This window comes from Trachemys scripta, chromosome 3 (genome assembly GCF_013100865.1).
Source record: "Trachemys scripta elegans isolate TJP31775 chromosome 3, CAS_Tse_1.0, whole genome shotgun sequence".
Lineage (NCBI taxonomy): Eukaryota > Metazoa > Chordata > Testudines > Emydidae > Trachemys > Trachemys scripta.
Window position 1 is genome coordinate 158386001 of NC_048300.1, and position 16550 is coordinate 158402550.

A 16550-nucleotide genomic window follows, 5' to 3' on the forward strand; every position below is an offset into this window, starting at 1 on the left:
TTTAAATACAATGTTCCTTTTTTTTGCCTCAGCCCCTGGACTTCACATAGGAATCTAGCTAACCCAAAGCAGCTCAACTAGGACCATGTGACCTCGACAGGTGAGCCTAGGCATCAACCTATCGTATGCAGCTTCAGTGCATTACAAGGAATAGCAGAAAAAGTGTGACTGTCCAGACCCAGGGTGCTTTACTCTATACAATCTCTTTAGCAACTCTCTGGGGCAGTGAGAGTATTGTGCTCAGTGTTTATATACCAGTGACTCACAGCATGCATGGTATTGGCGTCTTTCCCCATACCAACAGAATAACCTGGTAGCAACTTCTGTTGTCAAAGGAAAACTTTTTTTTTTTTAACCATTTATATGAAACATATTGCTAGTCAAAAACTGTTCCTATCTAATCTATCTTTTACTAACAAAACTAAAAACTGACACTGTACATTGTACCACTGATATCCTTGCCCCATTTCAGGAGAACCCATCCCGCTGATTCAGGCTTGGCCCTTCCTCTGACACTGACAAAAGGCTTACCAATTGTAGTGGTTTGAGAACTTCCTTGCCCACTCAAGGCAAATAGAAACCAGCGGCAGAGTGGAAGTGCTGCTCTTTGATTTTTGGACAATGGCAGCTGACATAATGGACTGAATTCCGTTATTCCACATCTGTTTTCAGAATGGAATGAGAATGGGGGATCAAAGGTTGTTTTAATATTCATGCTCCCTCTATTCTGGACTTGTTCAGAGGCCTTTTTGTCTCATAGTGAAGCTACTCTAATTTAATCTTCTTCTCTAAGAAGCAGGGAACAGGCAGAATGCAGTATGAGCTGGCTCTCCGTTCTGGCCCAACACTTCTACACCCTGATATTCCCGCTATATGTGGGGCTGACAAGGAGTCGACATGGAGTTGCTCTAACCCCTCCAAGCCTGTGAGGAATCTCTTCAGCCTGTATTCCCTGGGGGACATTTGTACTCTCTTTATGCTGCCTGATGGTGTAAATGGGGCTTAGTAGAACAGAGAGATGGCTGCATCTACTGCTAGTACTGATCTTTTCTGTTGGATCAATAGGCAGTATTAATGGGGGCATCAGAAAACACTGCATATTTCATCTTATAAAAGGACAGAGTAGCATTTATTTGTAGAAAAGGCTTTGTGTGGGGAGAGGAATGTTAGAGAGGTGTGCGTGTGAGCATGTATGTTAGTGAGTAAAACAAAGACAAAAGCAGAGTCTGTGAGTAGGGTGGATAGCGTACTTGCCTCAAAGTGGAAAACTGCCATGAGAATTATGGTAGCACCTATACGTCCCAATCATGATTGGGACATCATTCATGGTGGATGCTGGATAGAAGTAGACATGATGACAGACTTAAAGAGTATACATTCTACGATAGAATCAGACAAGGGACACATTTGGCCCATTAACATTAATGTAAGTTATGTAAATGTCCCAAATGGAAAAAAAATGCCTAAGCAAATGTTTCCCATCACAGCTTTTGTTTTCTTTGTTACACACCATAGCACTCATAGGACCATTCAAAGGGCTGCAAGATATCACCGTTACAAACACAACAGATAATCTCTCTGTGTTTAAATATAATGTAGAAGTTCTTTTCTATATGACTATATTATTTTAAGGTATAGCTATGGGCTAATTCTTGTGACTATGAAACTAGGACTAACCTAGAAGAATAGCCATTTTTGGTAAGTGTACCAACAGCTTATACTAGAATAATATGAGAAAGTTTGTATTGTTTTTGCAAAATAAAATGCCCTAGAACTGTAGTTTGAATTATTTGGTTAAATGACATTCCATGCTTCTTATGTTTTACACTGTGATCTAATTGGCAAAAAATAGCTATCTGACTGAGTTAGTGAAAGTATAGAATCCAACATCTGGGGAGATGTAATTTGGACTTTTCTGCTGATTTTGTCTGCTTTGAATGCCAGGTGTCTATCGCCTGGGGTGGAGTCTTTCTTTGGCAAAGTAAATCTATTACTAACTCTGCAAAGAATGGTGAATGATGCTGTTGCTAATGGAACTCTAATTTACTGCCACGACTTTTTAGAATCTTTTTAAATATGTTGTTACACTTGCCATCATTTTAGGACATCCAGACCTACCATATGTGAGAAGTCATCTATGTTTTTTGCCAATAAAACTGAGATGATGAAAGCTTTGTTTCTCCTTAGCTATTATCCACTATTGGTAGCACAATTGTTTTCTCTTTAGTCGTTGTCTTCTTTGTTGAGGCTGGAGCACATTACTCCTGTAATGCTTGCCAAAATTCTATGGCTTATTTGTTGTTTGAGGCTCACCATATGTGTCTTTTATTCCTGCCTAGTAGGCACTTTGGCTGCTTGCCAGTTTGGCACTTACTACTATCAGTGGTATGAATAACTCCCTTGCTTCTGATTCTGTCCTTGCTGTTCTGTCTTCAAACTACTCTTCAAGCAACCGTTTTTTAATTCTTTTTTTTTAATGCAAAGCTGCTTGTAAACTATCAACCTATTTTTACCATGCCTTTCTTGGCCAATGTCCTGCACCACAGAGTGGAAAATCCAAGAGTTTGATCATTCCACTTATATTGATCTTCCTGACAACTATCTATGTCTTGCATTAGGAGAGTAAGCAGTAGAGCCTTGTGTGGGACTTGTGTAGAATCCTGCAGCAGAACCGGGATCCTGCGGGTCCCACAGGACCCATTGCCATAATACAGGAGCAGGTGGGAGTGGGAGTGGGAGTCGGTACTGTGGGTCCAGATGGGAGTGGGATTAAAAATAGTTCAGCATAGGGCTCTACTAAGCAGTATAGACACATCACCTTTTAGTTTACTACTTCTTAGTAGTAGTCTTGCTGTACATTATACAAACAGACATGATAGACATGCTCTTCCCATTTTGCTGAATTTCAGTATAATTTGCTGTAAGATTTTTTAAAGGCATTCCTTTTAATAAACATTTAAAAACCTTTGACCAGAATACGATGTTCCAATTAAATGATAGATTCAGAGAAGTATTACAATGATATACAGTTTTACAAACAGATTGAAAGCCAAAAGTCAGTCATATGTAATACATGCTCTCTATTCTGATGTATTAAACATATGAGTTATTCCATGTGTTCTGGTAAATTAAGATTATTGCAAAATGTAATTACACTGCTCTACAGCCAAAATGCTTCTGAAATAAATGTAGGCAAACTTTACTAATTCTGGGTCACTGAGAATGAAAATGATGCTTAAAATTGTTGATTGGCTCTAGTTTTCAAGCTATGCTATTGGGTCAGTATATACAACCCTTGACTTGGGAATGGCGGAGAATAAGTGAGTTATAAAGGGAAGGGATCTCAATTTAAACCAGAAATGACTAAAAAACATCTTTGACTGGATCTATGAATAAATCTTTGACTGGGTTTCGACAGTACTTGCTTTTTAGGCAAAACAATGAATGATGCAATCTGAAGCTGGTATTGCGTCATACATGATATGAATTGCGTCATACATGATATGAATTGCATCATGTTATTCCTAGAAGTCATGGATGATGCAATCATAATGAAGCTGACATCACTCTGCTGAACAAATTGCCCTATATCAGCCCTAGAAATCATACAGTGTTGTGCTCTCTTATTTGTCAGTGTTTGATTTTGCAAAGGGACACATTTCTGTTTAGTCAAAGTGAGCAGAGATGCCTCGTACTTGTGTGAACAGTGCAGATAACTTCTGCTATGTTTGTGGTGAAGTGACTTTTGCATCACAAAAGCGCAGCATAACCACTATGGTTAAGAAAGCCTATCACCTTTATTTTGGCTGCAAAATTGGAGATCAGGACAAGAGGTGGGCCTCACACATATGCTGCAACACTTGTGCAACAAATCTTCGCCAGTGGTTGAACAGAAAAGGAAATTTATGCCTTTTGCAGTGCCAATGATTTGGAGAGAGCCAACAGATCATACCAGCAATTGTTACTTCTGCATGGTGCCTCCAGTTGGGAAAGGTGTGTCAAAGAAGAAAAAGTGGACTGTGCATTATCCAAACATTCCATACGCCCAGTACCCCACGGAGAAGGACTGCTGGTTCCTGATGCACCAGAATCATTCTCACTTGAGTCAGACGAGGAAGAGGATGAAACTTCTGGTCCTGAACCATCAATGTCACAGGACCCACATTTTCTCCCATCCTCCTCCTCTGAATCACACCTCATAACACAAGGTGAACTGAATGATCTTGTCAGGGATTTGGAACTACCCAAGAGTAAGGCAGAGCTGTTGGGCTCCAGACTACAGCAGTGGAATCTGTGAGGAGGTGATGTTAGGGTTTCCATGTTCTGTGACTGTCAAAAGGATCTTGTCCCATTCTTCTTCATGAAAGGTGATCTTGTAGCCTGCAACAACATCGATGGTGTGATGGCAGCCCTCAACATCGTTCACGATCCAGATGGGTGGAGACTGTTCATTGATTCATCGAAGACGAGTCTTAAAGCTGTTTTACTGCATAATGGCAATGTTTTGCCATCAATTCCAGTTGGTCATGCAGTCCATATGAAGGAAACCTATGACAACATGAAACAACTTTTGAGGTGCATAAACTATGACCAACATCAGTGGCAGCTTTGTGGCGATTTGAAGGTTGTTGCTCTCTTCCTTGGTCTGCAGACTGGATACACAAAGCACTGCTGTTTTCTCTGGGAATGGGATAGTCGTGCAAGAGATTCCCACTACATCAAGAAAGATTGGCCACTCCGACAGTCATTGGAGCCTGGGAGGAAAAGTGTTCAGCATCCACCACTTGTTGAATCAAGGAAGATTTTGTTACCATCCTTACACATCAAGCTGGGTCTGATGAAGAACTTTGTCAAGGCCATTGACAAAACACAAGCAGCTTTCAAGTACCTCTGTGGAAAATTTCCAAGGTTAAGTGAAGCTAAGATAAAGGAAGGTGTCTTTGTTGGTCCTCAGATTCGTGAACTTCTTCGAGATGACGCATTTGACCATGCACTGTGTGGCAAGGAAAAGATGGCATGGAAAGCCTTCCAGTTAGTGGCAATAAATTTTCTCGGAAACAACAAGGCAGACAACTACAGGTTGTTGGTGGAAAACCTCCTCAAGGCATACAAAAGCCTTGGTTGCAACATGTCACTAAAGATAAATTTTTTGCACTCATATCTAGATTTTTTTCCACCGAACTGCGGAGCAGTGAGCGACGAGCACGGCGAGCGATTTCACCAGGACATGGCAACAATGGAGAAACGCTATCAGGGCAAATGGAGCCCATCAATGCTTGCAGACTATTGCTGGACAGTGACAAGAGATGCTCCATTTAATGAATACAAGAGACAAGCCAAGAAGCGCTGAGTAGACACTGAATAGGACTAAACTATGTACATAATAGTTTTTTGCCTTTTGTTTCATAATAAATTTTATTTATATAACCCTTTTGCTGATTTTTAAAGTGTTACATAAACAGGACAGGTGAAATATTATCATGTAAAGCAACCACAAACACATGAAAAGACCTAGGTTTACAATTTATGATTAAAACTCTACTATCACACAATTTACATAGACATAAAATGTAAAAACTTAAATATCTTAGAAACAGTAGCCAATCAGTTGTTTTAATTGTCATATTTGAATTCAGCACATCAAAATACATAATAAATAGCATATTTTATCTCTGAAGCAGACGACTTCTCAAAAATTGTAGACCAGTGTTATCAAGCAAAATACACAGAACAAAAATAAGGAACAGCACATGGGTCATAAAGGACCCAATCATGAGAAGACCATATGCAGCCATTCAGGGGTGTGCAAGAAGCCTCCATGACCTCTTGCATGGCTCTGCAGGAGCCTCTAACCACAACAGTCTCTGGACTTCTCCCCACCATTGGGGAAAAGAACACGGAAAAAGGGGCCAGAGAAGGACATTGGAGGGGCAGAGTCATGGCCCTATCCTTCTCCACGCTAGTTCAAGGAGTGGGGTTGGTTCCCTGAGATGGAACAAAATATTTTAGCCCCTATATGCAAGGAACAACACCAGGCGAGAACCTCATTGATGTTACTTTCTGAATGTTGCAGGAGCTTCATCATGGCCTCTACTCAAGCCTGTGGCATAATGGCCAAGATTTAGCTCATACTAGTTTATTTCCATGGTGTGTGTGTGTGTGTGTGTGTGTGTGTGTGTGTATGTGTGTGGTGTTTAACAGATAACTAAAGCCTCTTTCCCAAGAGACCTGGAATCTATGGCTCAATTCTGCATCTCTTATTCATGTGTGTAATTCTTTTGGCTTTGAGACTACTTATGTAATATTTGAGTGAGAGTTGTAGGTTTGGGCCCTAAATTCGGAAGGGATGACAAAGGTTAGAAGGCTCTAGGGAGATGAGAGGTACAACAGTAAAAGATTATGAGAAATACTTTGTTACACAATAATCTAATTCACTACATTTGTGGGATTCTATTTCTAATATAGCATTGCCATATTTACAGTCTCTGCCCCCTCAAAACGTGGGTGTATGATTAGGATGCTCCTTTTTAAACTTCATTGTCACACTGATGAAGAAGCATAAAGATGGTATAAGCTGGCAATTGTCTATTCACAGTAGAATCAGCCTGAAGGAACAGGACAAGGGTTAATGCAATTCAATAGCATAGAAATTCAATGTGTGCATTTTTTTGTTGTTCAGTTAAGTTTATATTTATTAAGGAGCCAAAATAAGAGTGAATATTCTTAACAGATACAGAAGTAGTAGAAGTAGTGTTTTTGGGAAGAAGGGGAATTTACATGAGGAGGAGGTAGAAGTTGATGGATAAACTCCATGCATGGAAAATAAGTGAAGAGACGTGTGGGAATGAAAAGACACGTGTGGAAAAGATGAACAAATGGGGAAATGAGGCTGACATCACTGGCAGAAAGAAAGAAAATGTGAAAAGTGACTGTCATATAAGCTGGAGAGGTAGGTATATACTATATATAAGTACTGTGATACTCTCACATGAAAGGTGCTAACTACATGAAAGGCAAGAGTGTGAAGGATAATTATTTTTGTCAGTAAAGTATCTTCCTCTTCACATGTATCACTGAAACTAGAAAATTATCTGTTTTGTCACAGGGGAACCAAGAAGTAAGCACTCAGTTCTGCTCCCAATAAAGTCAATGAGTGTTTTACCATTGACTTCATTGGCCCTAAATTACATGCAGTAATTTGGATTGGATATTTAGAAAAAAACCCATCAAATTCTCTGAAGTTGTGGAAATATAAGATGTTTGAGTATAGATTTCCCCCCTCCCCCCAAGACTACTGAAGGGACATAAGAAAGAGAGAAAATATACTAGCTACCTAAAATGTTAATCAGTGGGGAAATACCCATGACACTTACTGTAGGTAAATGCACTTAGATTTAGAATTACAGAGATGATCATTAGCAATACTTTTAAAGCCCTTTTTCTAATTATATTTCTAAACAATTTTACCATTTGGAGCTTCCATTATCACTAAGAAACTACAAGCTTCCAAAGTATACTATCATTTTCTATTTTTATCTTTTACAATAGCACTCAGAATTCATGAAAATATACACACCTGGGAAGTTTTGGAAGCACAAGAAATGCAGGATTGAGCCTTATAGCAGCAAATACTTTAAGTGCTTTAAAGTATTATGTGTATGAGCCCAAGGCTTAAATTCAGACTTGGCTGTAAACCTGATGTTCTTTTGCAGAAGATGACCTCTGGAGAGGCCAGTGAATTTAACAAGTGTCCAGTGATATCAAGGAAAGTAAATTAATTAGAAAATCTCAAATGCATATGGTATTCCACTTGAGAAAGTGGCTTTGGAAAATTGGCTGAGCAGACCTCCTGCTGAAGATGACAAAATATAACTTGCTGTTTTTGAGAAATCTGTTAACATTTGAAAAATATTTCTTTCCATAGGTCTTGTATTACTGTTGCTCCAACAAATGAAAAGAATAAATACAAAAGTTTATTTTAAATGCTTGTAAATGATTCACTGCCACATGAAGGACCAAATGATGTTAAAATGTCTTATTCAGAACCTTTCTTGTAGTTCTGTAATCCAAAACCAAAATATATACATACAATTTGGTTTTACTGGGGAAAAACCCAACCCAAACCCAACAACCACAATCCAACCACCGTGTTGAATATTCAAGATGCAGATATGTATTTTAAAGTATGAACAACTTGTGCTAGTAGCTTCTTATTATATCAGTTTTCTCCTTCTTTAGCTATAATATGTTCCTGCTCATCTCCCAGTTCCCATGCTGTTGTATTGTAACTTGTCAAAGAAAATCTCCAGGTAATTTTTAAAATGTTATAATTAATTGTATAATTAAGTGTAGCTGGTTGCCCTGTTTCTACATATGTCCTTCAGTGCCTGATTCCTGAGGTCCTTTGCACAGCCCAAGTTCCATGATCCCATTTGAAATGTCGGGTGTGCAAGGAATGCAGACTTGGGCCCTGACTAATCAGGTTCTCTGTTGTATTCTTATTATTACAGCTCTAGAGGCCTGGCCTAATATCTCACAGGCCTGTTCCCATCCCTTGTTTCCATGCCTGATATGGAAGAGCGATGGGTCTGTACCAAAAGTCCTAGCACTGAGCACCCCCAAAACTATCTGAAGGCCGCAGCTGGCTCCTATACAATGTGTGGACTAAGGCCGCAAGGCTGTGAAGACCGGGGGCGGTGGCAGTTCCCGTGCGCCTGGATGGAAACGCTGGGTCTCCCTGCCCGCAGGCTGCACAATGAGGGACTTGAGGCGTGGGACGGTGTAGGCGGGCGGATTCCAGCTGTCCTATGCTCCTGGGCAGCGCGAGCAGCAGGGGCGATTGCTAGAGCCGCCGGGACTGCAGCAGCTCCCCCCTGCGCCGTGCTGCAGGGAGCGGCGCGGCTGGCCGGAGCCTGCTCCCTGGTGGCGCTGCGGCCAAGCGCAGGAGGCTGTTGCCGCAGCAGCGTCGGGAGCGGGCGAGGCGGGGATGCAGGATTCCCCCGCTCTCCGCCAATCACACGCGCTCCCCAGGCCCGGGCTCCAGCCACTGGCTGCGGCGGGCGCCGGGCCCGGCAGGGCTCCGGGCGGCGGCGGCGTGGGGGGATGCGGTGACCTTGCGGCTGGGCGGCAGGCGCAGAACGAGCGCCCCGGGGCCGGGCCATGGGCACGGTGCCGTCCGCGCTGAAGCACTGCCTCAGCTATCAGCACCTCCTCAAGGAGCAGCTCTGGATCGGGGAGCCGGCCGCGCCGCCGCCTGCTCTGCATCCCGGGCAGGTACCGCCACCAGCCGGGCCTGAGGCGGGCAGGGAGGGAAGGAGCCGGGGCAGGAGGAGCTGCAGCATCCATGGGCTACCAGGGCGCGTTCTCCAGCAACAGCCCCCATCCCGTACCTGCCTGCCGCCCCCTCCCACCTGACAGTTGCCGCCTCTCGCCCCCACTCCCTACCCTGCAGCCCCCTCCAACACCCACCCATCTGCCTGCTGCCTTCTTCCATGCCCACTCCTTTGCCTTGCTTACCTAACACCCACTCACCTGTGTGACTCCTGACCACCCGCCCCCCGCTGCCTCCTTCCACCCCCACTCCTCAGCCTGCTGTCTCCTCCCATCCCTGCTCCCCTGCCTGCTGCCTCTCCTGTGTGTTCTTCCCTCCCTGTCCTCTGGGTACTCCCCTGCTGTCCCCACCCCAGCCAGCTGCTATTACACCTGCTCCCACACACACACCCCTTCTGATTACTCTCCTGCTGCCCTTCCTATCCCCTCTCTAGTGGTCCCACCTATCTTATCTACCTCACTCAGCCTGCAGCATTTCAACCCTCATAGCAAAGTTTTAAGTAATCAAAAGAGGAAAATTAAATTCAATAGGTGAGACATTGAAGGCCCCTATAAATGTGCCTATTAGTAGTCCCAGACTGCCTGCCAGGGAAGCACATAGAAGATTGTTTGGTCATTTGTTTATTATTGATTTGGTATTTTAAACAACGGTCCTTTTATTAACATCACTGCTAAACATATGCAGTGTCCTTTCAGGGCGGTGGTGGCACTATATAGGAGGAAAAGACAATCCNAGCCCCGGGGCCCTGGCCTGCAGCTCTAAAGCCCCCTTCGGAATGCAGCCCTGCGAGCACGGGCTGGAGAAGGACTCAGGAGGAGCAGGGGCAGCCGCGCAGCCAGCGGCCAGAGAGAAGCGGTGATTTCGCCTTCAAAGTGCCGCTTCTCTCCGGCTGGCTTTGAAGGGGAAAGCGCCGCTTCTCTCCGGCCGCTGGCTGCGCGGCTGCCCCTGCTCCTCCTGAGTCCTCCAGCCCGTGCTCACAGGTCCACATTCTGAAAGGGGCTTTAGAGCTGCAGGCCAGAGCCCCGGGGCCCCCTTATCCCAGGGCCCTGCAGCACCTAAAGCCCCTGCGTTCCGGGTGGCCCTGCCTGAGGGGGGGAGCTTCCCCGCTCGCTCCCTCCCAGAAAGTCCTAAGCGCTGCCAAACAGCTGTTTGGCGGTAAGGGAAGCCCTGGGAGAGAGGGAGGAAGGGAAGGGGAGGAGTCGGAGAAGAGTAACTTGTGCAGTGCTCCCTTGTAAAGTCAGCCAAACAACCTTATAAGTGAGCATTGCACAACTTTAAATGAGTATGTTCCCTAATGAAGCAGCGACGTAACTTCAAAACAACGTTAAGCAGGAGGACCTTAAGTGAGGAGTTACTGTATGTGATTTTCTGGGCTGACTACTTAATAAATGCTTAGTGTAGAGTTTCCAGAGCTATATCTAAAGCATATAATAGTGTCTAATTTGAGAGGCCTGAAGGGTTTGCATCTATAATTTTCCATTTGTCTTGTTGCCCTATGTAGTTACTTGTTTCAAATATCCCTGCAGCCATTTCTGAACTAGAGTAACATAGTCTTGTTAGAGGAACTAAAATCTGGGGAGGGAGGGAGAGTGAATGGATTAATGGCTAGTTATAGGGCCCATAGAGTTTATTAATATCTGTTTTATTTGTTTATTTGTATCTTATACATAAATATTAATTTACTCAGAACAATCTATTGCACACATAGCTAGTTTACATAACTCCATGTTCCTGTTACAGTTACCTCATCTTCCCACTCCTGTTCCCTTCCTTTGTTTGTTACCCCCCCCCCCACTTGTTGCATTTTCTGTTGATTTAGATTGTAATCTCTTCAAGTGAGGTACTATCACCTACCATGGGGCCCCAATCTAGATTGAGGCCCCTGAGCACTACCTTAATATAAATTATTATTAATGGTTCTGATTCAGATTTTACAAAATTAGGTATGTGAGAATTTACATTTATAGGAAAAGCTGGACATTTGAATAATTTGAAATTGACAAAATTTAAGTCAATTCCGGATCCAAGTTTTGATTAAATTGTTATACCTACTACAATAGACTGGCAAATTAGAATTTGTTGAAAACAAAGTTTGAACTTTAATATGAATTTTCAGGTTCTGTCAGTTTAAGTCAATGCATCTTGTACTACAATGCTAGTGCTTACATAAGAGTAGGCCACTTATTTATTTCTGATGTATGGAGTGATGTTTTAGCACATACAGAACTGAAGAGCTTGTCTCTGTCACCAACAGAATTTGGTCCAATAAAATATATTACTTCACTCACTTTGTCTCTTATTTCTGATGGGCAAATACAAACCTATGACTACTTTGTGTGCTGTGATGGCTTGACTAGGATTTGTTTGGTTCGTAGCAGGTAGGGGCTGTATACATTTTGCCTTGGAGGAAAGGGGGATGTACCCAAGAAACAGCAAAGGTGAGTCAGGGCCAAATACAGAACTCCATATGGTGTACTCCATACTGTTCTGTGACCATTTGAATGGCTTACAGTTTACTTCTCCTCCAGACCAGGAGTAACTACCCATATCTAAAGACTCCTTATAGGGGCTGTTGTTGAGAGATGTTATCACAGATTTGGGGCCAACATCTAATCAAATAGATTGGGGTGCCCAGGTTTATTGAGTCTTTCTGTCAATAATAACATAATAAGAATAATAACATACTAACAGTAATAACATAACAATAATAACAGCTCTGTGATTGCCAGATATGTTTGTATGATTTGCCTTTTCTCAGGAACAGCATGCAGAGTTGGATTAGGGTTTACCACCTTTACCTATAGGAGTTTTTCCTATAGGTGGAAACCAAAATTAACCAAAATTTTACTAACTTCTCCTTGAAGTGTTGGAGAGGTGACATGTGAGATCACAACAGCTCAGATCTAAAGTAGCCTGTAATTGTGAGTATTTATTTAGATTGTTTTGGGATTTGTACATTTATTTATTTATTTTAAGAAGAATTATAAAATAATGCTGTCAAAGCTACTACAAAAACAGTAATTATTTTTGACAGTTATTCTACACAATACATCATCCTTTGCATTCAGATGATTTGATCTGCTGAAAATTGCATAATAAACATGTTTCCATGAGAGAGAAAAGAAGCCAGATGTCTTTGTCTTAATACCAAAAAATTCTTTTTGTTCTTGCATATTTTTAAAGGCAACCATATTTCCAATCGTTTAATGAGCTCAATATTTTATAGAGGATATTAATTTCGTAGGTCAAAGTTCTTTCATCTTATATACCAGTTCTAAATTCCCAAAGCAGGCAGAACTTCTGTTGACTTCCAAGTGAATTTTGTCTACAGTAAAACTGAAGGATTGACCATTAAGAAACTTCGACCAGATTTGGGCTCCGACCCTGCAAGTCCCCCTGCACAGGTGGACCCTTGCACCCTTCTGAGGCCCTTATGAAGTCAATCGGGTGATGTGTCAGATTGGGGCCTTGGTTTGTTGCAGATTTCCAAGCATGATCATTTCTGCACAGTTTTTAAAAAATATAGAATCGTAGAAGTACCTATAAAAGCATCAAACAATGTTAATACATAGGTAAACCAAATAAAACCTTTACAATGGACTACCATATAAACATTATAGTAAACAACATAACATTTAAAAATGAAATTGTAGCCCAATTCAAACTCAGATTAGGGTCCCATATCTTCTTAAATGTCTCTGGATGACTTCTGAATTGATAAGTGGAATAATTTCATTCATGCCTTTAACTCATCCTGACACTCAAATGCTACATTTTAAAGACTCCTTTTGATTTCAGTGGTAGTAAGGTTAGGCCACTGCTGAATGCTTTTGAAAATCCCACCTATACTACTTTCCTGGGTAGGAATGGATTTAAGTACATGCTTAGGTGTTTTCTAGAATTGGGACCCAAGAAAGGAGAAGAGAAGGAGCTTCTTTTTGCTTTATGCAAAGGATGGGGGAGCTATGCTTTTCTCCACTCTCCCTTACTTTAATCCCTCCTTATTCAGGCAAAACTCCCCTAGAAACCAATGAAATTTTGTCTGCATAATTTCAGGCTCAAGCCAGTAGACCAAGCGTGATAGATTTCATGCTGTGAAATAAGAGCATAATAATGTTCGTGGATGGGGTAGGGGTAAAGAGGGAGAGAATAAGACTTGGAAAAACTAAGGAACAAGGAGGCTGAAGATGCCAAACAGGATGTGGGATATTAAAAGCCTGATAATAAATTGCAAGAAAGTTTGCCTCAGTGGAGTCATCAGTTTAGCTCTTTTATGCTAGTTTGTTGGAAATAGAGGAAAGATAACTGAAACATTTTAGCAGTTACAGATTTATATTACATAGAGATTATTAGCTGGCTTCAGGGCTATATAATATAGCTAGAAACACTGTAAAACATTTTATAGATATTGCTTTGTAAATTTGGGAATTAAAAAAAACACACAGGAAATTTCTACTCAGACACATCATCTGTATTTTTGATGATATCCTGTCTTGTGATCTGTTGCACCTCCGTCTCGCTCTAAGAGTACACACAGGCAAAGTGATCTTCGTTTTCTCTCTTTCCAGCTCAAGGAGAAAGAGACTGATTTCAGTAACACCCCCATGGCAATTCATTGCACTAAAACATCGGGGCAGCTTGAAATCTTCCTTTTCACTCAATTTTCTATGTGGGTTGACTGAGGCACATTGAAATTAAGTGAACTGCCCACAGTCATCCACAGCCAAATTGGATTATCATTGAAGTAAATATAAGTTTTGCCACTGAATTCTAAAGCAGCCATATTTGGTCCCATATGAGTGTTTCAGAAGTGATGATAAGCCATGATTCTCCTGGTGTCCACTCCTCTTCTTCCTATGAATGAGAATAGCTATGGGTTCAACTGGGAAAGTTTATAAGCTACATTCTCTACAGTAAGAATTGCCAACTGTCCAGACAGAGAGGTGTCTTCAAGCAACATTTTGTTATGTCTTATTTATCTTATGAGAAAGAAATTTTGCTAAATCACCATTTGGTACTGTATTTAAAATGGCAATGACAAAGTAGGTGACTCAAAATAGTAATAATAAAGATCACTATTAATGACCTGCCTCTCTCGTTCTAATGAACTTGATTCATAAGAGATGGAGCCTTTGATGCATGGCAGACGAGGTAGGAAATCCCAAAGTGATTGAGGTCACTGACTCATTTTCCCCTAGGTTTTATTGCTAAAAGGTTTTGCAGCCATTGGAGGAAGGAGGGTGACTCCACTTTTTTGGCGATGCAACTGGCTGGATGTGCAGGCTCAAGGATTCATTCTATATCTAGACCTTGTGGCTAAATTTCAGTTTTCATGTGAACAGGTAGAAAATGGATTTTAAATACAATCTAAAGGTAAAGCTGAAATGAGTGCTTGTTCCCCCCCCCCCCCTTTTTTTCCTATTTCACACCATAAATATTTTCTATCAAGTTGGTGGTGCTCTGAAGTAGCCAACTGTAGAAGCTGAGAGTAATCTAGAGTCTTTGTGTGTCACAGGGCGCTCCTTCAGCTACCTGGTGTGCCATGCTGCCTGACCTGTTTGGATTTTCTCTTACTCAAAATATCACATAGTCCACTTCTTTTCCCCATGTGTATCCTTAATCTTTAGATTCCTACCATCACAGAACGTAGTACAGGCCTTCCACCCAGCTTTCTGTCCTACACCCAGCTCTTCCCTTATTGAGCTAATTACCTCATTAGCCCAGTCATTGCACCAAGTGTCAACAATCTCACCATAACAGGTTAATTGCCTCCAATTAAGCCTGTAATCTTCTGTTATGCAATTCCCTAAATGACCAGGGTGCTACAGTAGCACTCTGTCACATATCTTCCCTCCTTATTTTGTTTGAGACCTTTTATTGCCTCCTGGGGGAGGGTGGCCTCCCTCCCATCCGACCCTTACCCTCTTTGTGGTCATAAGGAGCCTTCCACCCAGCTTTCTTTACTACACCCAGCTCACTTTCTGAGCTCCCCCCTTACTTCCTGGTCCTGATAATTGTATATTTTCCCTTATTGGGCTAATTATCTCATTGTCCACAAGTGTCACCAATCTCACCATAACATCTTAATTGTCTCCAATTAATCCTGTAATTGGCTTTGTTTGCATTTCCCTTAGTGATCAGGGTTTTACAGCTAGCATTCTGTCACAGTTTGTCTACTATGGAAGGAGTTAAGTTTAAGGAAACTGCAGGGGTCTTCAGAGAAGTAGTAATTTAGAACTTCAAGCCTTATTGGGTCCTCCGTCATTTAGTTCCCTTCCTCATTTAAGAAAGGTCCACTATTTTCTTTAACATTCTTTTTCTCCCAGGTGTAAGTTGAAAAAAAATACTAAGAGACAGACGATCTCTATTAAAGAGGGTGTGGGATTTTGTATATTTGCTCAGGAGGATTTGAAAAGTGTATTTGAAATAGTAGACAGTGCCCATGTACTCATCACAATGCTCATGAGGACATTGACAAGTCTGCGTTATAATGAAAGAACATTTTTCAATACTAATACTTAAGTATTAGAAGTAGTACTGTTTAGTTTACTGAAAGTAACTCTACTAATCTGGAGGAAATAATGGAACAAGAAAATACTGGTTTGGAGAATCATAGAGACAGTCCATCACATCTGAATTTATATGGAAAGGTTCTATCAGAACATCTAATTGGATAGAAAAAAATCAGTAAAATATCTATGCTTTGATTAATTTATGGGCTTATTTGGCCATTCTTGTGAGATAATAGTCTCTATAGACAGTAATTCTATGATAAAATCAGACTGTTTTATGTTCTGTTAAATAACAGTAAAGCTTAATTAGCATGTTGGCTATAGAGTAAAAGGGAAAATATGTATTTATTATGGCTTCCCATTTGTATAGTGCGTTTTATTCAGGGGTCTCAAAGTGCTGTGAAGGCATTACATTTAAAAAGTCAATAGTGGAACATTGTATTTTCTATCTTACAATATGAGGGTGGCAAAGCACTTTGTGAATAGATAATCAACAGTGTATTAAATATGAGATTCTGAGGCAGCATCTGAGTATTTATTTTCCGGCGGTTTGGTACAGAGTACAGATCTGAACACCAGTTTCTCCCTCAAAAGTAATATCAACCTTTTGTCCTGAAAACTTGAGGAACTTTGCATGATAAACATTTCAATAAAAATGATTTCAAGGGTGATTTTTAAAGGTTAATTTTTAATCATAAGGTCATATA

The 16550-nt window shown here is 41.4% G+C and overlaps 1 protein-coding gene across 5 annotated transcripts in view; it reads left to right on the top strand.

Moving 5' to 3' along the window:
* Nucleotides 1–9067: 9067 nt before the first annotated feature.
* The window catches only part of HMGCLL1 (3-hydroxymethyl-3-methylglutaryl-CoA lyase like 1), a 99725-nt gene continuing 92242 nt past the window's right edge, over nucleotides 9068–16550 (top strand). For 2 of the 5 annotated variants that reach the window (XR_004645224.1, XR_004645225.1), the window contains exon 1: nucleotides 9068–9273. Coding sequence is in view for 2 of the 5 variants with exons in the window: in XM_034766303.1 (XP_034622194.1) it covers nucleotides 9160–9273 (114 nt within the window). In the remaining 3 variants the exon portion in view is untranslated. The remainder of the gene's footprint in view (nucleotides 9274–16550) is intronic. The other 3 variants (XM_034766303.1, XM_034766304.1, XM_034766302.1) reach the window with 3 other exon arrangements.